General features: G+C 32.4%; 1 protein-coding gene across 1 annotated transcript in view; it reads left to right on the plus strand.

Moving 5' to 3' along the window:
• LOC145314733 (uncharacterized) overlaps positions 1-27,723 on the plus strand; it is a 53,900-nt gene that overhangs the window by 19,611 nt on the left and 6,566 nt on the right. The window contains exons 3-13 of the mRNA XM_080154780.1: positions 14,688-14,738; positions 15,589-15,677; positions 16,185-16,288; positions 17,188-17,251; positions 17,768-17,828; positions 18,523-18,559; positions 18,679-18,730; positions 18,873-18,962; positions 24,310-24,414; positions 25,003-25,059; positions 25,601-25,656. Coding sequence (XP_080010906.1) covers positions 18,906-18,962; positions 24,310-24,414; positions 25,003-25,059; positions 25,601-25,656 — 275 coding nt within the window. The 5' untranslated portion in view covers positions 14,688-14,738; positions 15,589-15,677; positions 16,185-16,288; ... (3 more) ...; positions 18,679-18,730; positions 18,873-18,905. The remainder of the gene's footprint in view (positions 1-14,687; positions 14,739-15,588; positions 15,678-16,184; positions 16,289-17,187; positions 17,252-17,767; positions 17,829-18,522; positions 18,560-18,678; positions 18,731-18,872; positions 18,963-24,309; positions 24,415-25,002; positions 25,060-25,600; positions 25,657-27,723) is intronic.

Below are 27,723 nucleotides of genomic sequence, written 5' to 3' on the forward strand. Positions count from 1 at the left end.
TTATGGAAAGGACTATCAGGTCCTAAAAGGACGTTATCCTAGGACTTTTAGAAGTTTGCCGAAATTGACCGCAAAAAAGTTACCGAAAATTCCCCACCAGCGGGGGAATTTTCGGTAATTTTTTTCAAATTAAAAAAAATCGTTGAAAAACGGCCAAACGGCCAGTCAAACATAAATAATCATAATTAGTATAGGTTATAGGGATTATCCACAAAAAATTTCATAATGATCGGACTATTCCTTCTATGTTAAAAATGAATTTTTTTGAAAGACGCGAATTTTCGATTTTTTTTTCAAAAAATTTTTTTTTTTAAACTTAAAATTAATATAAGAAAAAAACGTATTTTGTTACTTTTTAGGCCTGATCCTAAAAAAGCTCACATTGAACTATAGATTTAGACCAAAAAACATGAAAATTGATTAAAAATTGACCTCAATAATCGAATTTGAAGCAAAAGTGTCATCTTTGCAAAAAATCTTGACTACATTTTAACCTTAAAAAAATCGTTGAAAAAAGGCCAAACGACCAAACAAGCGTAATAAATCATAATTAGTATAGGTTATTGGGATTAACCACAAAAAAATTCATAAAGATCGGACTATTCCTCCTATGTCAAAAATATTTTTTTTCAAGGGACCAGAAATTTTGATTTTTTCCTCGCAAAAATTTGCTTCAAAAAATAAAATTATTTTTTTTTTTGTTTTTTATCTGTTCTATTCATTTTTAGGTCTAATTCTTATGAAGTCCATATGGAATAATAGATTTGACAAAAGAAAACATGAAAACATGACCTTAAAAGTTGAATTTTAATTTCTTTTGAAATTACCGAAATTTCCCCTGGCGCCAACTTTGGTTTTAAAGCTCTCAACAGATTTGGAAAGAGCGGGCAATTCTTAGTTCAAATGGTTTTTACGGATCAGCTCTAGGTCTTACCAATTTTTTTGTACGTCGATCTTTACACACCTACTAAAAAATTTTTGAAAAAAAAAATTTTTTTCGTCCGACTTTGAGACCCAATAAGTACCATTAATATTCATCTCACAAAAAATTCATTTTATACTTTTTTGTAGGCAATTTAATAAGGAACAAATTTGCTTTTATGTTTTTTTCTGTCATTTGAAAGGAACATGGAGAAAAAGGTCATTTAATGAAGGTAGGTCGAATTTACCGAAAATAGCCCCTTACCGAAACTTCCCCCGCCTTACCCTATATTATTGAGACTCTATAATTTTGGAGAAAGAAATTTTTTTTAGGGGTGGGTCGTAATTTTAATATAACCAGTTGGTAAATTCCATGAAAGCCCCCCCCCCTTCTCCTGTTGTTAGCCACTGCGGGGCCAATTGCCTAACCCTGCGGGACAATCACCTAACCTAAAATAACCTACAAAAAGCTACTGTGAAAATACTACGAATCGCCCCTTAGGGAACTACACCAAGGGTATTTCTGATTGGTGGTTGTTGCACACAAAAATAACTAGAACTATGGATGCAGTATTTTGATTTTTATTATTAGAAGGGAAAGGGATAGGCCCATATAAAGTTTCTTTAAAATGGAGAACACTATCGGTTATCTCTATCAGTAGTTATCGAAAAACCTTACTACTTTATATAATAGGATAGAAAAGTGTATGTGATTACAGGTAGGTAGGGGACAATGGGCTGTTTATTAAGTTTTAAAATAACGTATTCCTATTCGTTGACTTAACAACTATGGGTTGAGTGTCCAAACGTTTCACCCACTAATTGTAATTTACAGAAGGTGTAATAGTGTAAATCATCATTGGGGTTGTATTCAATTTATCGGCCATTGTCTTATCCCTTTAGTGCCCTGGTGTGATTATCATTTAAGAGAAGAGAAAACATATCAGCCTCCCGTTTAGATTTAATTAGTCTCTCTTTCTCACACGCTGTATGTCATCTATACACTGGTAATGACGAGATAATGGATATAGGATATACATGGATATTTATATTGACACGGGGAAAGTTGTAATCAATTTACTTGATAATATGGACCTCAGTTCGTTCATCCAGTAGGAGGGTAATGTATGGGGTTTAGGAGGTGTTGTTATTTTAACCCTCTGCGAGCATCACACTTTATCAGAGTACATGAAAATCTGGTGCAACATCCATGCAATAATATATCTCTGGACGAGAGTAAAAGGGGGGGGGGGGTAATTTTGATGATTTTAGGATGTAATAAGAGGGAAGTAAGTACACAACTAAACAACCATATGTCGCGAACTAAGTGTCTTTGTACCTCAGCCAAAAAAATATAACTTTTTAACAAATGACAAGTTGCCTTTCAAAATAATTTTGTAATTTGCTTAAGCGGTAGCTGCACGAAATACATTTAAACTTAAATTTAGTGAACTGCATATTTTTTTATCTTCAATGGTTTAAACTACATTTATAGTGCATATATTTGAAAAAATTTCAATTTTCTACCATGTAGTTTTAAAAAATATTAATACTTAAAAATCCTTTTCTTGTGTTTTATCAATTTATATAGTTGGCCTTTTTTCATAAAAACAAATAACGTCAAAAACTTAACATTTAAACACCTTATAGCAACTAAAAGATTAATTTTTCAAAAATCACGAAACCTATACGTGATTCTCATCTGTCTTTGGGGGGGCAACTCTTATTAAAATTGATGACCTTTTATCTGCCCCTCAAAATATTATTTTAGATTTATTTTGCTTGTTGGCTATGCCTTATTCATGGCATTTAAAACTTCATTTTTAAGATTTTCTGTCATTTTAACTAAATTGAGATGATATAAATTTTTTGTTGCTTTTTACATACTAGTGACTTCTCCCCAAGGGTGGTCGTATCTTCCCCAAAAATAGTTATAAACCTTCCAATGAGAAGCTTCGCTGTAAAGGAGAACCTTATCAGTCAAGCGGTTAGCGAGATCCTTAAGTACAAAGAGGCTCGCAAACATCCTATTACTTTTATATAAGGATTAATTATGATACTGAGTGATAGATACTATGATTTGAACCAGTCTTAAACTATTTTCTGTTGCTTAAAAGCAAAAACATCCTTAACATCGTGCGTTCGTCGCACGCAAGTCGCGTGTTTGTGTGTGTGTGCGTATGTGTGTTTGTGTGTGTTTATAGTTTAGTTTGAGGGTTTTACATTTTCAAAGATGATAAATTTTCAGCGGCGGGAAAATGGTTCGCCCTCCAAACAACAAAAACTATTTTAAAAATTAAATATATCGAGAAAAAAATGTTTTGATACTCCCCTGAAGGCGTCTTGGAGTACTTTAGGGAAGGGTATTTTTTCCTTGAGAGGGTGGAAGAACCCCCAACCAAAATAGTTATAAACCTTCCCTGGGCCTATGAAAATATTCACTATAAATGAGAACCTTATCGGTTCAGCCGTTAGCGAGATCCTTTCAGTACAAGCACACAGACAGATATCCGGTTACTTTTATATATTTTGAAGTTTATTAATATTTACCCATATTTCTAATTGTTTAAATAAGCAGGGATAATCATCTTACCAGTATGGCTTCGAAACCTATTAATAGCCGCTTAATTAGAACCGGTTCTAGGCCAAACTTAAAAGCTTTTGCCTTCGTCATCTCGGGGATAACAAAACTAGTTTTAATCTTATTATTGTGCATTTTTATGTCTGCGGAAAGCTGTTAATAATACGATGCGATAGTTAACTTTATTCTGTAGTATTGTAAGAGCACCTATGGGGAAAAAATTACCCTTCTCCAAATTTTTTCACTAATGCTACTTGCACCATTTATGTTACTGGAGAAAAAAAATATTTTATTAAAAGCCAACATTATTTTTGAATTTTAAATATCAAAATTAAGGTTTTTAGCTCTGTAATAATAACTTGTAACTTGTAAGATTGTATAAGTACAGGGATCTAAAGCGATTAGACAATGGCTGTTAAATTGATGTATATTCCCAATAATGATACACAAATTGTAGCGTGAAATTAGTGGTAAAAAACTTTGAACACTAAACTAAATAAACCAACCAAGCAAAATTCAGTAAATGTACTCAAAGTTGTTAAGCCAACGAATGAGTGAACGTTGTTATAAAATTTTTGGGACTATTCCTGATTCAAATCACAAAAAAATGCGTATTTTTTGTGGTTCTGTGCGAGCACCGGTGTTTACACGGACCTAAAGAATCCTGAATTATGCAATACACAGATATCAGAGCGAGATATTCGCAGCGAGCGAGAGATATTGAGGGAGATAGAGATATAGAGAGAGATTTAGGGATGGAGGGAGATAAGAAGCGAGTGAGAGAGAATGAAACATTGAGAAAATCCCATTACAAGGGTTTAAAATAATTGTCAGTTGAATTTTAAACTTTGATCTGTAATCATCATAAAAAATGAAACTGTTAATGCTTATAATGAAAGAAATTAATAAAAACTAGAATAAAGTGATTTGAAAATAATTATTTTAAAATAAGTTAAAACAAGGACAAAAAATAAAATGGTGCAGCTAACATATATTTGCCTTCAGATTATAGTCATCAATGCAATAGGTAATTATCAGGGAGGGAGGGGACATTGGGATGTTTATTTCACTTGTCCTCAAAGTTTTATTATACCTAAAGTTTTCTTATTCATTTGCTTAACACCTTTGATTGTATGGTTCATTAAGTTAAGTGTCCAAACATTTCTTCAACCATTAATGGTCATCTACAGAATGGTTAATTTTGTGTATCACCATTGGGGATGTACATATTTTTTTCGGTCATTGTCTTATCCCTTTAGATCTCGGGGTAATTATCATTTCAAGGCTGCAGTAAAATAACCATTAATTTAAAGAGTATTAAAAATTCTTATTTAGCAACATTCTGCAATTCACTTTGACCGTCCGTCTACTCTAAAGTTTTATTTACTTGTTATCTTCACTGATGAATAAAATTTGCTTCTGGAATTATTTGAGTCGATTCCTCAGATTAATGAGCATATATTGCTTTTCTTATTTTTATATACATATTTCCTTTTTTACTTTTTTTATATACATGAAAATCAATATATAAAAGTTACTTGATGTCTGTCCGTCTGTTTTTAGCGGAACATTTTAGTTACCACTGAACCAATATGATTCTCAATCACAGTAAAGTTTCTTAAAGGTATTGGGAAGTTTATAAACTTTCGGGGTAGTGTCCAAAGAGAAATATTAATAACCTTCATATGAATATTTTTTACTTCTTCATTTTTAAACTATATTGGTAATTAAGAATCGGCGTTATCTCCCAATCCCTTTACTGCCCTCTAGTTGCCTCTAGAGGCGTATCCGCTAGTATCAAATCTTCAAAGGATGTTAACACTCTTTCATGATTACCCCTATAGTGTTTCTGACCGACCAAATCGAATTTTAGAGTATCTATGCTACTATACACAGAAAGAGAGAGGGGACAATGGGCTGATTATTACACTAGTCCCCAAAGTTTTATATTATTGTTTCATTATTCGTTGGCTCAACAACTTTGGGGACTGTAGTGAATTTTGATTGGTTGGTTTATTAGAAACTTTTCAACCACTAATTTTAATCTACAGAAGGGGTAATTTTGTCTATCATAACTTGGTCTGTACAACAATTTATCGGCCATTGTCTTATCCCTTTAGATCCTTAACTATAAATATAATAGAATTTCTTTTAATACTGTTCAAATTATCATTTGATGCTTGTGATCTAAAAACAATTTTATTGTACTAAAAAATTATTAAATTAAAAATTAGATTGAATAATCGACTATAAACCCATCCCTTAACTGCCCCATAGTTGCCTCTAGGGGCATATCCGTCAGTATAAAATCTTAATAGGGATGTTCTTTACACTCTTTCATGATTAATCCTACATTGTTTCTGACCGACAAACGACCAAATCGAATTTTAGAGTATCTATGCTACTATACACAGAAAGAGAGAGGGGACAATGGGTTGATTATTACACTAGTCCCCAAAGTTTTATATTATTGTTTCATTATTTGTTGGCTCAACAACTTTGGGGACTATAGTAAGTTTTGATTGGTTGGTTTATTAAAAACTTTTCAACCACTAATTTTTATCTACAGAAGGGGTAATTTTGTGTATCATCATTGGGAATTTACATCAATTTATCGGCCATTGTCCTATCCCTTTAGATCCTTAACTATAAATATAAAAGAATTTCTTTTAATAATGTAAGAATTATCTTTTGTGATTGTGATCTAAAAATAATTTATTGTACTAAAAATAAAAATGTTTTTAAAGCTCAATAAAATTGTTAGACACCTGTATGTATCTATAAAACGGAAATTGCTTTGGCCTAAAATTTCAAGGATAGTGTCATTTGGTACCCACAATTAAAGGATATTGTATGTACAGGGAAATTAAGGGATAAGACAATGGACGATAAATTGATGCAACTCCCCAATGATGATAAACAGAATTTCCCCTTCTATTGATCAAAATAAGGCGTTGAAAAGTTTGAACAAATTAATCGGTATTTAATTGATGTACCCAAAGTTTTTAGGCTAATGAATGAGAGGACGTGTTTATAAAACTTTGGGTACCAGTACAATTTACATTCTCAATATCCCTTCCTTCCTGCTCTCTCCCCTAAAGCAATGAAATACCAATGGAAGTTTTTAGAAGTTAATCGTTGTTATGAAGGGCAAAATTTGCAGAGAGAGAGGTGACAATGGGCTGTTCATTACACTAGTCCTTAAAGTTTTATGATAAAGTTTTCTCATTGGTTGGCTTAAAAACTTTGTGGAATTTGTGAGTTTTGATTGGTTGATTTATTAAGTAGAGTGTTCTACGTTTCTATCACTAATCTTAATCTACAGATGGGGTAATTTTTTGTATCATTATTGGGGTTGTACATCAATTTATCGACCATTTTCTTATCCCTTTAGATCCCTGATTTGGTTGGTAGCTAGTTGTCTGGGGATACGAGCATAATAATGTTATTTATTTATCTAATTGGGACATTTTTCACAAAGCTTTGCGATACATTGGTTTTCTGTACGGTGTCCTTCGATTTCGACATTATCAAATAATTTAGAATCAACCAGAATTATCTAGAGTTGGTAGATTATTTAATTATGCTGTAGATTTCTTTTTTTTCATTTCAGAAATTTTGTTTAGATCTATTTTTTTATTCTATCGGAGGCGCCCCTTGCATCTAGGGGCTCTTTCGTCAAATAGGCAGAAAAATATCCTTAAACCTCATAGTTTAAACATATAAATAGAATAGCCTAAAACCATCCCAGGATCTATATGAAGATTCCCTAAAGAGAGAACTTAATCAATTCTGTAGTTCTGTATATCGAAATTTTAAAAAAACGTTTTAGCCATTCATCGTATTGAATTCAATTATTCTAAAATAATCCGATGGGAAACAAAGTTTATTGTGTTACTTTTTATGGTTGTCAACAAAGAAATTTGCAAGGACCTAAAGGGATAAGACAATGACCGATAAATTGATGTACATCTCAAATGATGATACACAATTAATGGTTATAGATTACAATAAAAAGTTTAAATGTTATGACACTCAACTTAATAAACCAACCAAAATGAATTTAATAAAGGCCCCCAAAGTTGTTGGGCCAACAAATGAGAAACATTTATTATAAAACTTTAGGGACTGGTGTATTAAATTTCCCAATGTCTCTTCCCTCCCTTGTATATGACACTGTTACTACTTTAATTTACTTACTTTTGAAATAGATTTCAATGTCAGGGTGAAATTGTGTGAGTACCATTAAATTCTTCTCACGGTGGACATTAATAAAATGCCGTTTCTCCAAGTCGTACGCTGTCATACGCAGTGTTGGAAGGGTGGCGTAAATTTCAGATCTCAGTTTTAGAGATTTTATTTACGTTTTTATCTTTAAGATAAAAGCGATTATCTAAGATTATCTGATTCACTATGATGTAAAGATGAATTTTTACGCAAATCGCGAAAACTGAGATCTTAAATTTGCATCACCTTTTCAACATTGCGTATGGCCGCGTACGACTTCGAGAAACGGCATTTTATTACTGTCCATCTTTTCTCACAATAGCTCAAATTAAAGTTGATAGCAGCGTAGCTAATCGAAATTCTGGGATCTAAAGGGAAAAGACAATTACTGAAAAATGTATGTGCATCCCAAATGTTGATACACAAAATTTACCCCTTCTTTAGATTAAAATGAGTGGTTGAAACGTAGAACACTCAACTTAATAAACCAACCAATCAAAATTCACAAAGTCCCAAAGTTTTTATGCCAATGAATAAGAAAACTTTATCATTAAACTTTGGGGACTAGTGTAATAAACAGTCTATTGTCCCCTACCTCTCTGTCTACAATTACTTGGAGGGATGGGACATTGAAATATAAATTACACTGGTTCCCCATAGTTTTATGACCACCTTATCTTATTCGATGGCCCCAAAACTTTGGGTACTTTTATTGAATTTGATTGGTTGGTTCCTAACTATTAGTGTTCGAACTTTTTAACCATTAAGTTTAATCTTTAGAAGGAGTAAATAGAGGGATAGAGTGGGGGTTATTCGGGGTCCGATTTTTTGTAGAACTTATACTTTTTTTGTTTTTTTTTTGAAAATGTAGTAAATTCAAAAAAAAATGTTAAGAAACTTGGACAATTAACTTTAAATGCGTAGAAATGTACTTTAAACTATTACACAACAATATGTCAAAAGTCAATCAAAGTCAATTTCAAATGTGTCACATCTTTTTCTCAAGACTTTGACATTAATTTTTCGCTTTTTAAACAATTACTTAAGAAAATTCATGATTTAAATTTTAAAAATGTTTATTATTATAGCCCACTTTGTTGATCTATTTTAAGGGGGAAAACATGATTTACGTGGATTTTATTAAAGATATTATGTCCGTCCATTAGAAATGCTACAATGGACATGACATCTAATAAGGAAAATATACTTTACTGTTCTTTTATTATATAAAGTTATAAAATTGGCTTCGCCCATAGCCGCTATGCATGGAAAAAAGACATTTTTTTGTTTGGGGGGGGGGGTAGCTTAAAACCACCAGAGGGACAGTAGCTATAATCCTTGAGTAGTAATATTTTTTTGGTTAAGCTGTATCAAGATCAAAAGCTTCACGGACAGTCGGACAGACATTGTACCCTCCCCAAATTAATTAAAAATCTTACCTGGACCTATAGGAAGCTTCACTGCAAAGAAAAACCATATCGGAGAGTTGAGCAGTATAAACACACAGACATCTTTTACATATGGATAAACGAACGAAATTTTTAAAACAAGGTTGACAACATCCAAAAAGCGAAGCTCTGAAACGGTAGGACAAACAAACATTCACACTGCACTTATAGAGTGTCAGAACTGAATAATCAGAATTTAAATGTATAAAATTCGTAACAAAATGCAGAATAATGTTTAATGACATACTTACATTTTTAGGACTTGTTATAGTGATGATTCGCTTAAAACATTGTACATTGTTGTCCTAGGAATCAGATCAATAGGATAAAAACAAAGCATAAAAATTTGTTGTTAAAAAAAGTTAAAAAGCATCATGTTTAAAATAGACGTACGGACATTCTGGTAACGATTATAGAGTTGATACGCTTACTAAATCGTACCTAACTACTAAAGGAATCACCATGCAAAGTTTGAAATCGATAGAACAATTCTAACATGCCTAAATTACGGACGAACGTACAGACCGACCCTATTTACAGAAAAGCTTCGTATTTAAATTATTAATATTTCAAATATACATACTACAGGAAGTAACTATATATAGTCAAAAGAATATTTATACCAATTGTGTTTCATTTCAAGTCATTATTTGCATTTTCTTTTAACAATAAATAATAGAAACGTATTTGATAATAAACAGTTAAAACCTCTGTAAGGTCAAAACAATAATTTGAATACATCAATTAGACTTGATAACAATGCTTAATAACTTATATAAACATTAGACAATAAACATCATATGGCCTAGATAATAGATTTATTACATGTAGAGTAATAGCAAAAAGATTTCTAAAGGTTGACTATCGTAGTACTTTTTTTTGATATCTTTAGTAGGTTTCCTTTAATAAAAGTAAAAGGATGTTAGTCTATGTGTATAGAAAGATCTCACTTAATTAACCGATATGGTTCTCCTATACATTGTAGCTTCTCATAACTCCCTCCATTAAGATTTTTTCTTCCTTTTATTCTTAAAACTAAATTTGAAGGTGGGGATAAACTATGTCTCTCTCCCAACTCAAGTACCCCTAGAGGACTTTGAAAACACCTTAAATAAATATAAGACTTCAGTAGCATGACTGGAAGACCGACTGACCAAGAATATCATTGGTACTGGTAATCTTTACAACTGAATTGAATAGCAGTTAAGAAGTGGCCGCTTGGGAGGAAACAGACAGATGGACGGACATTTTAAATAAAAGCTTCGCTGCTGTAAATTTTTACTTTTTCTAGAGATTTTAAATTCAATTTCATTGTTAGTATTTTAAAAATGAAATTTTTTTTTAAATTTCTTATCTAACAAATAAATAAAACTAAATGTCTAAACAATGAAATTGAGGTAATTTATTGTGTGTTCATAATATTTTCTGCTAGTTTTCACCATTTAAATCCTTCCTTTTCCTTCTTTTTTATGAAGATTAAGATTCTTTACAGCTAGGGTCGGTCCGTCTTCCGAGTTCGTTAACATTTAAAGGGTTACTTAATACTTATTTTCATTTGATTTTTACAATGATTGAATTTCCTACAGGATTGAAACTTTGAATATAAACTAGGTACTGTATCGTACTATAGACAGCTTTCCATGGATATCAAATAAAAAAAATGTAAGATTAAAAACAGTTTTATTAGCCCCAAAGGGGCTGAGGGCCTGACGAAACTGATATTTATTTATAAGATTTTTTTTATGTATGTAATAGGATGTTATACATAATTTTTCAGTTAGGATGCGAACCTGTTCTAAACCAGCGGATAATAATCGGTTTCAAAGCCATACTGGAATAATGATTCCTGTAATATTTATACTCGCTATTATGGATGATATTATCCCTATTTTATATCTCCCTGTCTAGGTCAAATGAAATTAGTTCCTATTGCTTGGGGCTAAAACATTTTCTTTTACACCTTTTACTATACACACACACACACACACACACATCATTTTATTTTCTTTCACAATTAATATCAATAACAGAGTAAGGGTAATAGTTATGTATTGCATCATATTATAGACAGCTTTCCGTGGATAGTAAAATGACAGATTAAAAGATTCATTAAGTGTAATTTTATTATTAAAATTTAAGTTGGGTGGGGAGTTTTAAAAAATTTGCGCAACACGTTGTTAGACTAAATTTGGTTGGTGATCATCTGGTGTGATGAGGGGTTTATCTAACCCCTGACACTAAAAATACACCCCCATTGTTGTCTGTAATACACACCCCCCGATTTGGGTTTTAGGGGGGTGTCAAAAAATGTAAGAAGGTTGGCAAACCCCAGAAAAAGAGTGGAGAAAGGGCTGTTTATTGCACTACTCTCCAAAATTTTATAATAACGTTTTCTTGTTCGTAGGCGTAACAACTTTAGGGACTCTAGTAAATTTTGGTTGATTTATTAAGTTGGGTATTTGAACATTTCAACCACAAATTTTAATCTGCAGAAGGGACAATTTTGTGTAGCATCATTGGGAATGTACATTAACTTATCGACCATTGTCTTATCTCTTTAGATCCCTGGGTAAACCCTACGCACGCCTTGTATATAACTCAACATTAACTAATAATATTAACATTATAGTTATTTATCTTATCGTATTATAGACAGGTTTCCGTGGATTCAAAACTAAAAATGATAACATTTATTCCAGTTTGGTAGCCTCGAGCTAACAAAGTTGGTATTAATAATAATATTTTCACCTATTTATTATTCATAGAAAATTTTTGTAATACGATGCTATACATGATTTTTCAGTATGACTGAGAACCGGTTCTAATATAGCAGATTTCAATCAGTTTTGAAGCCATACTATAAAATTCTTAAAAAGATTGCATCCTGAAAAGTGGTATTTGAAAAATTTTCAACATTTTCTTTTTGGCACTCTGACAAGAACCATGTGGTTACATAATTTTTGCAAGTGCTTCAAAATAATAAAATATTGATTTACTTATTTAGTTCAACCCAATAAGTAACAGCATTTTTTTTGGTTTCTAATCAGGGATTTCAGTTTAAAGAAAATTGAAAAAGTTTGTTGAACTTACTTTATAATTTTTTATTTTAAATATCTAATTTGAGAAAAAAATTGTCTATGGTCAATCAGCTGTTAAATTCATGTCTCCACGCAGCGCCACTACGCTAGCGACACTATGCGGTGGGAATATTTCAATTTTTTTCAATTTTATTGTGATTTCTCTTGGGAGGGTGGTGGTGCCCTCCCCCAAAATAGTTTTAAACCTTCCCAGGATCTATGAGAATCTACCCTGTTAAGGAGAACCCGATCGGTTCAGAGGTTAGCGAGATCCTTCGGTACAGACACACAGACAAACATCCTGTTACTTTAGTTTAAGGATTAAATTGTGGTTGACCTAATTGTTTGAGCATTCGACATGTTTAGTTAAAATATTAGAAAGTCTGGGTATAGTCCCTTTCGTGTCAACGCCCCTTAAGGGGCGTTTCGTCATATTTTCACAGTAGCTTTTCTACTATTTATAGCCACTGCCTGCGGAGGTTCTAACCCTGCGGGGCAATCACCTAACCTAACCTGAAATAATCTATCAACAGCTTTTGTGAAAATACGACGAAACGCTCCTTAAGAGGCGTTGTTACAGAAGGGACTATACCCGAAAGTCTTAATATTTTAGAATTTAAAACTTTTTTTGACAGTTGTTACTTAGTATCTCGTTAACGGCTTCACCAATTTTGATTTTACTCAATAGATAAGCTTCTTGTAACCATTTTACAAGAGATAAAATTACACTCTATGATCTAAGTGATAAGACATTGGACGGTAAATTGGTATTTTGTTAACAAGATTACCTCTTCTATACTACTATTGCACTATCCAATTAAAATTAAGACAAATGTAATCCAAGTTTTTGAGCTAACAAAAACTGTGGTACCAGTATAGTTAATAGTCAAATGTGCGTTTGGTTAAATTAAAGTCATGAAATATTTAAAAATAAAGTTTGCCAAATTGTAGTAACACTTTCTTGGTTTAGGAAGTTGCATTAAAAAATATTTGTTCGGTCTAGGTCAATTAGTTTGTCATAATATGGGAAACATTTGCCAACAAAACTAGAATGCAGCCGTCCATGATAAAACTCACTTGAAGAAATATTTGAAAGAAAAGACTATAAAGAATTATAAAAATTCCTCCCCTCACCCATTTTCAATTTTAGATTTTAAAAATAAAAAAAAATGGCGGGGGGGGGGGTTTATTTTTTACTAGTTATGGTTTATCCTGTAAGGGAGGTTGAACCCTCACTCAAAATAGTCACTTTCAGCGGTTAGCAATATCCTTCGGTACAGACAAACTAACAGACAGACACACATCCTGTTACTTAATTATTAGAATATATCTATGCAATAAAAAAATATTTATATTTACAATTTGTATTTCTAAAACTTATCAATAAATCCTAACCGAAGGGAATATAAACTTTATCGAACAAGATTTACGTGGTAAAATTTAACGGAGAAAAAAGTCCAAATTTCGCAAGTTTACTCAACCTCAACATGTTTGCTAACATACGAAGGGTGTAAATAATCAACAATTCAATATTGAAAAAAAACAACGAAGATTACATCCAAGGGGTCTAAAGGGATAAGACAGTGGCCGATAAATTGATGTACATCCCTAATGATGATAAACAAAATTCACCCGCCTGAAGATTAAAATTAATGAAACGTTTTAACACTCAACTTAATAAACAGACAAATTAAAAATTCACTAAATTCCCGAAAGTTGTTAAGCCAACGAATGAGAAAACGTTATTATAAAACTTTGGGGACTAGTGTATTAAACAGCTCTATGTGACAACTTATATATTATATAGGCAGAGCTCTAAAATTCAAATTTTATGACCAACGAACAGTAACACTTGTAGAGTGTCAGAATCATTATTCCAAAAATCAAATTAATGGTATAATTATACAATTCATATTAGCATGTTTCAAATGGACTTACGGACTTTCTGATTAAGAGTTGCTGCGCTTTAAAAATCGTACATTACTGTTACAAACTACAGAACCATTTTACCGACTTCCTTTACTTACATTATTCAATATCTATAAACTCTTGATTGTAAATCCTTATAATAAAATAACAAGATGTCTGTTTGTTTGTCTGTCTGTATCTAAGGATATCGCTAACCGCTGAACCGATCGGGATGTCCTTAACAGGGTAGCTTCTCATAGGTCCCGGGGATGGTTTATAACTATTTAAGGGGGAGGGTACCACCACCCTCCCAAGAGAAATCACAAAAAAAAATCATTTTTTTCTATATTCGTAGAGACTTGAACGCAACATAAAAATCGCACTTACTAACTTTTTCTTTTTAAAACTTAAATAAAAATTGCCGTTGGAATTCAACTTCTCTCTTCTCAAGTGCACCTAGAGGCCTCTAGGGACGTAGCCCCTAATATATATAAATCTATAAATGACATTCAAAATTTGTTTTAGGACTGAGCAATGCCATCAGATTAATTGATCTTAACAAAGAACAAAACTCAGGTAAGAGCTGGTTTTTAGCTATTTTTTCCTTTGATAATTAGAATGTTCAGTTCACAAATGCTAGAGGCGCAACCGCTAGTTGTTGTAATTGTTGGGGTAGGTGACATTTGATCCGTTTTATTAGTGCACTTTTTATTAGTTAACGCATTTGATTAATTTTTTTGACATGTTATTTTATTTGAACCTTTAAACTCAACAAAGTATTTGTTGATTTTTCATCAAAAAATGCTTAACATTTCAAAGTTTTATTCATAGAAAAACCATGGTGAAACTTATTTTTTTTAGCTGGTAGAACTATATAAAACATAACCCTGTATTCACAAAAAAAATATTTAGGATCACTGCTGGAAGGTGCCTAGAATCACTTGCTCTCGTTCGTGCTTAGTTCCCTTTAATTAAATCTTGATTGGGTAGTACAAACTAAGAGTGGATCTTTCAAAGCATGTAATTGGAAATGCAACTTAACAACAAAACCTTGGGTAATAGAGATGATTGGATGGTTCAAGTTTTAAAAAAGCAGCGAGAAGGAAGCAAAAAAGCTTTAAAAAGGGAGTAAAAGAAAAGACTTACAAAAAGTGTTACTATGGTACTATTATTTTAGAAAAGAGTCTTATCGATCTTTATAAATTCACAGGGATCTAAAGGGATAAGACAATGGCCGATAAATTAACATACTTCCCAATGATGATCCAAAAAATGACAATTAGTGGTTAAAAAGTTTAGACACCCAACGTATTGAACCAACCAAATAAAATTCAATAAAAGTTCCTGAAGTTATTAAGCCAACGAATAGAACTTATTAGAAAACTTTGGGGACTAATGGTCTGTTTATCAGTATTATTTTCTTCAGGAATCTCAAGATCTTCAGGACAAAACTCGTTGCCGCCGCCAGCTACAAGCTGTGAGGAAATCAATTGTGGTCCTTCTCATATTTGTCAGGTACAGTAGTTATCTATCTAACCACCTATCTATTCCCCTAGGGGCCTCTAAGAGTACTTTAGGTAGAACAAAGAAGTCGATCATCCCACTTTCAACTTATTTTTTAAATGTTGATTTAGATTAAAAAAACGTATTCATTTATTTCTCTTGGAAGGGTGTTTATATTCTCCTTTAAATAGTATTAAACCTTTCCTGGACTAATGAAGAGCTTCATTTTGAAAGGAAAACCATATCGGTGCAGCGGTCAGCGAAATCCTTTGCTACGCATACACGGAAAAATTCATACCATGATTTTTACGTATACCAACTGACTAAAGTATTTAGACAACTCTTATTCTTTCTATTTTAAGTAGCTAAGCTACTCTATAATTTACTTTGTCTGTCTTACCGTCAGTCAGTCTGTAACGCTGGGGAAAATGTGATTTACTTAGTCGTTATTTGAGATAGACGGCCATGAGATGTTGTCATCCTTCTAATATCTATCTTTATTTTTAACTACCTATTTAGGTTGTGCGGAAAGGTTTCTGTGTACCTTTATTACCATGTCCCAGCATAGCAACCTGTATTCCTGTGGCCACACCCAGAATTGGTGTCATAACTACACATACCAGGTATAGTGTATCTTATTACCATGTCCCAGCATAGCAACCTGTATTCCTGTGGCCACACCCAGAATTGGGGTCATAACTACACATACCAGGTATAGTGTATCTTATTACCATGTCCCAGCATAGCAACCTGTATTCCTGTGGCCACACCCAGAATTGGGGTCATAACTACACATACCAGGTATAGTGCATCTTATTACCATGTCCCAGTATAGCAACCTGTATTCCTGTGGCCACACCCAGAATTGGTGTCATAACTACACATACCAGGTATAGTGTTTTGTCTTGTTTACTAGCGGATACGCCCATAGAGGCCTCTAGAGGTAGGTCAAATACGACCGTCCCCCCCCCCCCCCCACTTATTTTCTAGGGTGGTTTCTTTATTTGGGAGGTTACAATAGCTAACCTTCCCAGGACCTATGAAAAGCTACATTGTAAAAGAAGAACCATATCGATTCAGTGGTTAGCAAGATCCTTCGTTACAGACAAACTCACACACACAGATCCTGTTACTTTTATAAAAGTTTTGCTGGCCCGTAGCATTTTTAAAATTATTTTCTATTTCATACCCTCTCCCAAAAAAAGCAACTTCCATGGTGCGAGAGCACATTGGATTGGGAATTATAACAGTACCCAAAGTTTTTTAGATCAACAGGGATATTTAGAGATAACGCAATGGACAATAAATTGATGTACTTCCCTAGAATCCCTATTGATGATTAATTAAAAGAAATTGCCCCCATAAAAAGACCCTCCAAAATTGTTTAACTACCTTTAAAAACTTAAATAGAGGCCTCTAAGGGTTAAGCTGCTAGTAAAAAAACAAATGAAGGACAGGAGTACTTTTATCTTGTGCAAATATGTAACTGGGAAATTGTATTAAGCATCATAAATTATTCTAGGTATGGTTCCAGAGAAAAGGAGAGAGTAAACCAGGATAATGAATCACCAAGAGTTGAAGCCTTAAGGAAAGAAGTTCTATCACTTTAAATATTATTGGAGTTAATCTTAATTAAGATACTTGCATTTGCGCCCCTAGCATTTATGGGCTCTGTATTCAAATGGGCAAGAAGGACGTAGAAAATAGGCTTAAACCATCCCAAGGCTTAAATCTAAAAATAGAATAGTCTAAAACCAGCCTAGGACATATGTGAAGCTTCCCTTCAACAAATGAGTTCCTAAGTCACTTACATTTTACTTGAAAAAGGAATGTTTATATAATAGGTAGAAATATTGACAGGGAAAATTTGTCGTCAATTAAGGTTGCTTATATGAACCTCATTTATTTGTCAGTTCGTTCATCCGGTAAAGGGATGGAAGGGGGTTATTGTTATTTAAGCCAGTTGCGAGTATCACTTTATTAGATTATATGAAAATCTAGTGCAACATCCAAGTTATAATATATCGAATGACCAAGGTTACTTTTTAAAGTAAGAGATACTGAAATAGTTTTGTTTACCTATTGAACTTTTTTACAACTGTAGTAAGAAAACAGAGATAGTGAAGAACAAGAAAACAATCAGAAAACAAAGCAAACTTCAACAGGAACTACAAATATTCATAGAGAGAGGACAATGGACTATTTATTACATTAGTCCCCAAAATTTATAATAACGTTTTCTTATTTGTTTGGTTACAACTTTGGAGACTTTTGATTGGTTGGTTCGTTTTGTTGGGTGTTCAAATGTTTCAATGACTAATATTAATCTACAGATGGGGTAATTTTGTGTATCATCATTGGAGAATATATCAATTTATCAGTCATTGTCTTATCCCTTTAGATCCCTGAAATAATCTACATTATTTAAGAATATTCCAATAAATCTAAAATTGAAATAGTCCATAACTTTCCAGGGACCTATGTGAAGTTTCCATAAAATTGAGAACTTAATCAGTTCATTAAATATTGAAATCCCTAGCTGTATAAAATTAATACTTTAAATCATAATAGCGGCTCACCCCTAGCATCTAGGGGCTAGAAAAGAAACTTAAAACCATCCTAGAACTTAAATCTGAAAACAATATAGCCTAAAACCACCATAGGGACTATGTGAATCTTACCTGATAAAGAGAACCCAATCGGTTCCGCAGTTATTGAAATCTTAAGCTTCAGCTACATTATATAATAGGATGACAACCCACTATAAAACAGAAAAGGTACGAAATGGAAATGTTAAAAGAATTTTAGTTTTTTTCTCCTGTTTAATTGTTTAATTTTATAAATATTTGTAAAACTTAGAGAAAAAAAGAGGCTATTAAGAGCGATGAAAACAGGTTTCTAGTTTATAAAAATCTGGAATGTATTCTAAATAATATTATTATTATTTTATTTATAACCAATTAATAAATGTATAGGTCTGTCACTTTGAAATTAAATTCTTTATAATTTCTAGGGGTGAATACAAGGGAATTGTAAAAGGACTATCAACACCAAAACTCCCTCAGGTGAAATTTAAAAATTCTATTATTAATATAATTGTACATTTTACATCGGCAAAAAACTGATTATAATACGATGGGAGAAATAACTATTCTAACTTTAAACTTTACTTTTAATGGATCCTAAGTATTCAATGTTTATGTTCAGTTTCCCTTTCTGGATCAGGCCCAGAAAACCTTGATGACTGGATTCTATAATTCATTCTACCCACAATCTGCAAGAAAATCATTGACTCAGGTAAAAAAAGAATACAATAACATGCATGTTCAATTCACGGATATAAAGGGATAAGACAATGGTTTATAAATTAATGTACATTCCCAATGATGATACACAAAATTATCCCTTTTGTAGCGTAAGATTAGAGGTTGAAACGTTTGAACACTCATCTTAATAAACCAACCAATCAAAATTCCCCAAAGTTATTTAGTCAACGAATAAGAAAACGTTATTATTAAACTTTGGGACTTTTGTAATACACAACCCATTGTACCCACTCTCTCTGTTTTCAAATACTAACATTTCATATTTGTAATGTTATCATTCTTAAAATTAAATGGAAAAATAATCTAATGAAAAAAATTTCCTCTAATTTTTCAGCTGGCAGATAAAATAATTAAAGTTTAATTATTGGTTTTTCTGTGATTATTATCAGCCTTAAAAAACATTTATTAAATCTCAACAGATTTTTTATTTTTAACTGTGTATAAAATAATCAAAAAAATTATTTCCCCACCCGAAATTTTTTTTGTAACTGTTTCTTATACCTAATAACTTTTAAGGCGTTAGGTCAAACTTCAAATTAAACTTAAGGCTTTTGAGGGTTTATAAACTGCGAACCAAAAAAATAGGCAAATTCGAATTTTCAGTATAGCAGCTTTATTATTCATTTGAGATGAGTTTACTGTAAATATAAAATGTAGATTGTAGATGTATCTTTTGGTTACAAGTTTCCACTGTTAAGTTTTTATAAATCAGCACCATTGAAACACAAGATCTCAAAAACAGCATTTGGGGGAAATTCTGGTGAACCAAAAAGATATGCAAATCCAAAACAAATCAATGGAAAAACGATTTTTGGCACTTTTCTCCTCTATTAAAGATTGATTCTGATAAATTAACAATCTTTTAAGGGATTTATTTACTAAGTATATTTGCGATAACTTTTATTTAATAGATTCTTCCAATTTTTAACATTTACAAAACAGCCTGCATTATTGCTTCAAGATCCATGTCAGATCTATATAGGAAATAAATGTCTATACATGAGCTCAAGTCTTCCAAGGGATAAATGTTTAAAACTCATAGTGCTCCAATAATCCATAATAAACTCTCATTGCCCAGAACGATAAGGCCAAATATTTTTCTTTATTAAGAATAAATTCATCTTTTTATTTTATGTTGCTATTTACATAATGTTGAAGTATTTAATTACTTTTCTTAAAACAGAAAATTTAAATTCATAATATAGTAAATTTAAGAAAACTTAGTTTTAAAATAAATTGATTCTAGCGCCACTTTTAATGTGTTCAGATTTACAAACAAAAATTAAAAACATTTTAACCCTTTCGTGATGGTTATATAAAAAAATATATATTGGAAAATAAATTCCATAATTCAAATTGCATTTTTGAAAGAATGAAAAAAGCATTATTATAAATACGTATCTGAAAGTCAAATAAAGAAATCAAAAGAAAAATGGAAGAAAAAGCAAGTGTGAGAGAGAGGTTTTAATAAAAAAGAAAGGCAGAATGTTATTACGTTCATAGTATCAAAGGCTTTTATTATAAAATAAATAACTAAAATCAGCCGGACAGAAATTCTAACGTAAGTAGTTGAACTTGAAGTAATCTTTATGTGCAAGTTAATATATTTTTATTTATTTTCTAATATTTCCCCTGTAAATATACAGTGAACCCCCGGGACCCCCCCCCAAAAAAAAAAAGGGCATAGGAATTGTCAGGAAAATTTTAACAAAATCCATATTTCTAATTCTGAATAAAAAAATGCATACCTAGCGGATGCGTACCTAGCATCCAGGGGCTTTGTAATTAAAGGGGCAGAAACTGACTAGAAGAAATAGCTTAAAACCATTTAAAAATGAAATAGCCTTATGCCCTCATGGGACCTATTTGAAGCTTACCTAAAATTGAGAACCCAATCGCTTTAGTAGTTATTGAGATTTTAACCTTCAGACAAAAAAACTTTATATATTATTAGCGTTTGCCCCTTTATTATCTACGGACTAGAAAAAAAGCTTAAACCCATCCCAAGACTTAAATCTAAAAATTAAATAGCCTAAAACCATCATGGGACCGATGTTAAGTTTATATAAAATAGAGAACCCAATCAGTAAAGTAGATTAGATATTAAGAATGAGACATTGAAATCAAATTGACAATATATTTACAAATAAAAATATTTTTATTAGTTATTTATTGTTGTATGTTGTAAATCATACAAAACTTGAATAGAAGATAAGATAATAAAGTCTTCCCTGGAAATACTAAAAGCTATACTGACAGACCGACGGCATATAAAGGGGAAAAAATACATTTTTAATTTAAAATTAAAACCGTATATCTTTAATAGCAGATGAAGAATTATGTTTTACCCTCAGACGGACATTTCTAATTATAGAGGTGTTTCGCGTATAAAATATATATAATAATAATTAAGCAAGTGAGGTTTAGGGTGCTTTCCCATATTGAGTACATATCAAGCATTGAAAATACACTTCCATATTTTATAAACTAGCGGCTTCGCCCCAAGAGGTTTAATCAAACAAATTTTTCGTATTTTAGATTTAACAAAGATTTTTTTTTAATTTTTTTTTTTTTTTTGGGGGGGGGGGTAATTGACCCCACTATTTTAATTTTAGTTTTAAAAAAATTTGGGGGGGGGGCCATTTTACATTTTTTTTGGGAGTTGGGGGTGTCCCACCCCCCAAGAAAATAAATATAAACCTTCCCGGGACCTATAACATGCTACCCTGTAAAGGAGAACCCGATCGGTTCAGCGGTTAGCGAGATCCTGCGCCACAGACAGACATCGTTCTACTTTGTAATATAGATAAATTGTAAATTAGAAGGGATAGTTTTTTCCCCATAAGCCTAATTCTTGCAAGGGGCCCTAACCCACCGAGGTTTACACTTGATGTGCATTTACTCTTGATAGGATTAATTATAAGAATTTCTAAGAAATTTTAAAGCTTAACAAGGATGACATTATTTATAAGTCCTTAGTAAAACTAAAAAACATGGAAAGGTTTACAATAGATTTATACAATATCTTTGATAGTAGATGCATATCAAAGCTTTCCTACAGACGGACGGACAAAGTAAGTTATATACTGGATGTTCATCAGTATGGGGATGTTTTTTAATTCCAGCCATTTATCTTTAAGAACTGAAGAGAAATTCACGTTTACTCCTTTACGGTTTCTTACAGACAGACAGACATTTCAATTAGAGTACAAAGAAACATATGATAACAACCATAAACTTTGTGAAGTTAATAAAAATCTAATAAGATAGACAATGTGGTTAAAACATTAGATTTCAATAGAAATATATACAGTAAACTTTGAACATACATCTCTAAAACCATAAAATCTAATTACTAAAACTTTAGCATAATGGACGGACTGACTGACAAAGATAATTGAATATATGATGCTTTTTAGTCAGCAAAATCCTCACAGACAAATTTGCTTTCTATTTTTATTTTAAAGTAAATCATAATTCTGATTGTGTACCAGACAGACATATAAAGTTCATGTAAGATTTTCTGCTAAAATATTTTTTAGTAGAGAAGCTACTCTATAATTTGAAATGTCCCTCTGTTTTTTTCTAATAACTCGGACCCTAAGGCGGCCTAAGGCCGCTTCGTGACTAGTGCATTAATAATTGTGAAATATAGTATAAAGTAGAAATTAATGAATTTTCTAAATAAGAAATATTTGAAAAAAAGAAATTCGACCCCGGCCCTATCACTTTAGAGGATAGCTGCTGACCCCTAGTCTTATGGATGTATAGCTAAATACATGTTGAAGATAAAAGTTACCCTCAAAAGTTTACAAAAATGTTTTTTGATATGTTAAAAAAATCCATTTTAAAATCTTGATTTTGAGGATGATGGCCTTTAAGATGCTCCTACTGTTGGTGATTGTGAGCCAAATGTTATCAAAGTGCATGCCCATGATGACAATTTATTTATCGAAGTATAGTCCAATTTTTGTAGTATTAGCAGCCTCCATCCAAGCAGTATTAAAAAAGAAAAAATTGCACTTTTAATTAGGTACTCCAATTCATAAGGTAAATAAAGTAGATTTTAGATTATGGTTATATTTTGTGTCGGGACGCTTCATTGGAGGCTGCTATTACTACAAAAAAAGGTACATAGGTTAATAGACAAGTTGTCATCATGGGCATGTACTTGGATAACATTTGGCTCACCATCACCACCAGTAGGAGCATCATAAAGGTCACCATCCTCAAAATCAAGATTTTAAAATGGATTTTTTTAACACATCAATAAACATTTTTGTAAACTTTTGAGAGTAATTTTTATCTTCCACATGTATTTAGCTACATCCATAAGACTAGGGGCCAGCAGCTGTCCTCTAAAGTGATGGGGGTCAAATTTCTTTTTTTCTAATATTTCTTATTTAGAAAATTAATTAATCTCTACCTTACACTGTTTTACATAATAATTAATGCATAAATCCCTTAAAAAATTGTTAGTTTATCAGAATCAATCTTTAATAGAGGAGAAAAGTGCAAAAAAATCGTTTTTCCGTTGATTTGTTTTGGATTTACATATCTTTTTGGTCCACCAAAATTTCCCCCAAATGCTGTTTTTGAGATCTTGTGCTTCAATGTTGCTGATTTATAAAAAAAATAACAGTTGAAACTTGTAACCAAAAGATGCATCTACATTTTACATTTACAGTAAACTTATCACAAATGAATAATAAAGCTGCTATACTGAAAATTCAAATTTGCCTATTTATTTGGTACGCAGTTTATAACTAATTAACTTAAGAATAGACATAGTTTACTAATCAAAAAGCAATACTAAATTCTAGAATCATAAAGTTATTCTAATCAATCATTTATTTTGATTTGAATACCAAATGATTCCGGAATCCAGGTAAACTTTGGGGTCAACTGCAGTTCACGGTAAAATGTTCCTGGTAACGAATATCTCCAAAATCTTTGAATTTTAAAGGCTGTTAGCTGCCAAATGGCTGAACGTACATATCATGCCCACACCGTTGTAAACGGCATAAGAAGGCCAATAAATAATCTAGAATACCCGAGATCCAATGATTTACTTCACTGAAGAAAAACGCGTAAAATAAGTCTTTCTTGCGCATTTATGTGCACTGCGTGATAGTTGTGCATTTTTGATTAATGACTATTCCAGATTATTTGTAGGCCCTCTTTCGTTGGTTAAAATTTTGTGCGAGCAGAATCTATATGTTCCACCGTTTGAAGCCTTTAAAGATCAGATATTTTTGGAGATATTCGTTATCAGGAATATTTTACCGTGAACTGCAGTTGACCCAAACTTTGTTTAGACGGCGACGAAGCCCCCGCTGGTGTTTATAACTCAGAGAGATATTGAGAAAAGGGTAATTAGTAGCACTGTGTCAAATATTCCAAAATTAGCAGATTTATTACAGGTCACATTTTAAAATTATAAAAATAAAGAAATTTTCTTTTTCACATGGATAGACTAATAAATGTATAGGTATAGATGTATAACCCAGAAAACTACCACTGGATCCAGTGTTGGGGACCTTTTCAGTCTGCTAGCAAATTGCTTTCTGCTCTTTTGTAGCGACTTGGCTATTTTAATATTTATGACGCTATTGACTGATATTCAAAGACCCAAATGAAAGTCGGCAAAGGGTACACAGGGTTATTTATCTACTTCCCCCTCTATTCTTTTACTTAAATGATATACCTATTGTTATGTTTCAACTTGTATCTTTTTTTTCTTTTGAACTTAATTTTATTATCTCATTTTATCATATCTAAGGTTAACTCACAAACAAAATATGTGCTATACACATTTATTCAGACATTACAAACTGTTTTGAGCATGTTTGCTCTCAACATATGTCAATGTTTTATCAATTTTTGTACCTTTTTATATTTTGTCAGTAGATATTTGACACAGTTCTAATAGCTGCTTGAAATAAAAAATATTTTTAAAAGAAAAATCTACAAAATATTTTATTTAAAGTCTTCAAATTTTTGTGTTTCAGCTGAGAGAAACAAGAAATAAAGATGAGAAAACTATCTTCTCTCTTTTACATGGTCTAAGGAAAGTTATTCTTTTAAATCTATATAAGATACCAGCGGCTATGTCCCTAGAGGCTTATAGGGGCACTTGAGGAGAAGGGAGCGATAACCCAATTTTTTATTACAAATTTGAAAAGAAAAAAGATATTTTTGATCACCTCCTCCCCAATTTTCAATTTTAGTTCTTTAAAAAATTTGATGAGGGGAGAATTTTTTTCAGAGGCGATTTCTCTTGGGAGGGTGGTGGTACCCTCCCGCCAAAAAGTTTTAAACCTTCATCATAGGACTTATGAGAACCTACCCTGTAAAGGAGAACCATATCGGTTCAGTGGTTAGTGAGGTCCTTTGCTAAAAACAATAAAAAGCTTACTACTTTATATTATAGGATATGCGAAAGAATTTGTTTGAAGTCTTTTTTTTGTAATGGGTTGGGGAGGGGGCAATCAAAGTATCTCGTTATCAGTAAGCATGCACTCAGAACCTGAATTCCCTTATGGAATTTTGAGTTTTTCACCTTATTAAGAAGATATGAACCTAAAATTCAAAATGAATAACTTTTTGAGGCATGTGAAACCCTTTTTCCGACTGAAAGGACCTGGCATGTCAAAAACAAGAAGGTATATTTAATAACTATTTCACAGGTCTCCTTAACAAAACCTTAGATTTAAAAAAATCTCCAAAGAAACGGACAACGGGGCCTTCAATTAGGGTATAGTGGTGGTCAGAATCCGTTGGAGATTAAATCTTAGCTGCTCCTTCTTGCCAGATATTGCAATTTGAAGTTTTGTGGTAAAAATGCCTAAAATTACAAGAATTCCAAGGATATATGCATAAGTGAACACCTTAATTCATCAAATAAAAAGGGTGAGTTTAACATTTGAGGAGTTTATATGTCTCTACATATGTAAACTACACAGTCCCTCCCCATGTAGAAAATTTTAATACTTGAAAGAAATTATTTAATGAAAAAGGTACATTGTCCAGTTTACAACTTTAAGCTAGAGGCTGTTACCCTGTAACCAGTAGAGATATTTTCAATCCAAGTTTACATATACCTTAAGTAAATTTTTAAAATACTCTCAACACCCCCCCCCCCATTCAACTCCCCCTTGCAACCCATAAATTTTAGGGGGAAGGGGTTGGGCAAAGTAATAGTATTATGTTTTACTCAAAACTACTTGAAGTATTGTGAGAAAAAATTATATGTAAGATTCTGAGGCCCAAAGTTTCTGGAAATATTGTTGAGTACCCCCCCCCCCCCCCCCTCCTAATGAAATCTAATTAGAAGGTGGTGAAGAGGCAGTTGAGTTCTTTAGATATTATTAAAGAAATATCTAAGCTTTAGTACTTAAACTTTAGTAGGCATCAAAATCTCTTACAAATATTGCTGCACCCAACCCCCTCCCCAATGGAAATTTTTTTTTAATTTTGAAAATTCAGTACAGTGCTTTGCTTCCAAGCCTATAACCTAACCTAACCTAAATTAGTTGTTTGTTGTAGGGGGGGGGGGGGTGGCGGGGGGACTCAAATTATCAAAATTGAAAAAAAAGATTCTAAGAAGAGAATACCAAATACTCTTGTGTTACTTTGAAATCACTGAATTTTATAAACTTTGGATTTAAGCTTTTTTAGGATACTTGTTACTTTTACAAATATTGCTGAATCCCCCCCCCCCCCTCATCTGTTGGTAATAGTAGCTAGTGGCATAGGTAAATACTATTGTATATTATTTAGAAACCTCTGGAGATATTCAGGGTTAATATTTTAACTTATATAGGCCCATATTTACTTTTATAAATATCTATTCCAACTACAACCCTTCCAATCTAATACACTTATTTTGCTGCATAATGTCCTCCAACCTATTGGACTAAAAAAAGAAAAATTGTCAACCCATTGCTCCTTCCCCAAACATTGAATAGGTAATACATATAAAGCAATTTGGAAATCTAAAAGCTTGATTCCAAAGTTTGCTTCTTTTTGCTATAGTGGTTCCTGAGTAAAACACAGGTGTTGAGGTTGTAAGGAGGGTACCTGGAGGGGGAGGGCAATCAATATTTTAATATTTTTTTTGGGGGGTAGAGGAAATTGAGCAGCAATATAATTTTTCTGGATTGGGTTGGTTCAGGTTGGGGAAAGGTCAGCAATATTTGTTCAAGTATGAAGTAATTATGGACCTACTAAAGTTTAAATCCAAAAGCCCTCTATATCTTAAGTAATCTCAAAGTAAATCACAAGGGTATTGCTGTACTCCCTTCTATTACTTAATTGGAGGAAGGGAGGGGGGGAGATTGTAAAGCAATAGGGAGGGAAAAGGAGGTTGGAGGGAGGTTTCAGCAAAATTTGTAAAAGTTACTTTTAACTTACCAAAGCATATCTCAAGGGTTTGCTTTGCTGCTATAATTCTAGTGGTTTCTTAGTAACACACCATAGTATTGCCCTTTCAACTGCAATTCCCCAACCCCCCTTTCTATCTTTACAAAATGTTATGTTTTTGATTTATGAGGGGAGGGGAAGAGGTCAGCAATATTTGTAAAAGTGCTTTGGGTCCCACAACAATACAAATCCAAAAGCTTATATAAATCTCTAATGGTTCCTTAAAACACATTGGAATGACATTCTGCCAACCCCCCCCCCCCCCCCCCAATTATGTTAGGACAAGGGGGGGAGAAGGTGGTAAACAT

The sequence above is a fragment of the Acartia tonsa genome, chromosome 3 (assembly GCF_053477335.1).
Source record: "Acartia tonsa isolate MP-2025a chromosome 3, ASM5347733v1, whole genome shotgun sequence".
In the NCBI taxonomy this organism is placed as follows: Eukaryota; Metazoa; Arthropoda; class Copepoda; order Calanoida; family Acartiidae; genus Acartia; species Acartia tonsa.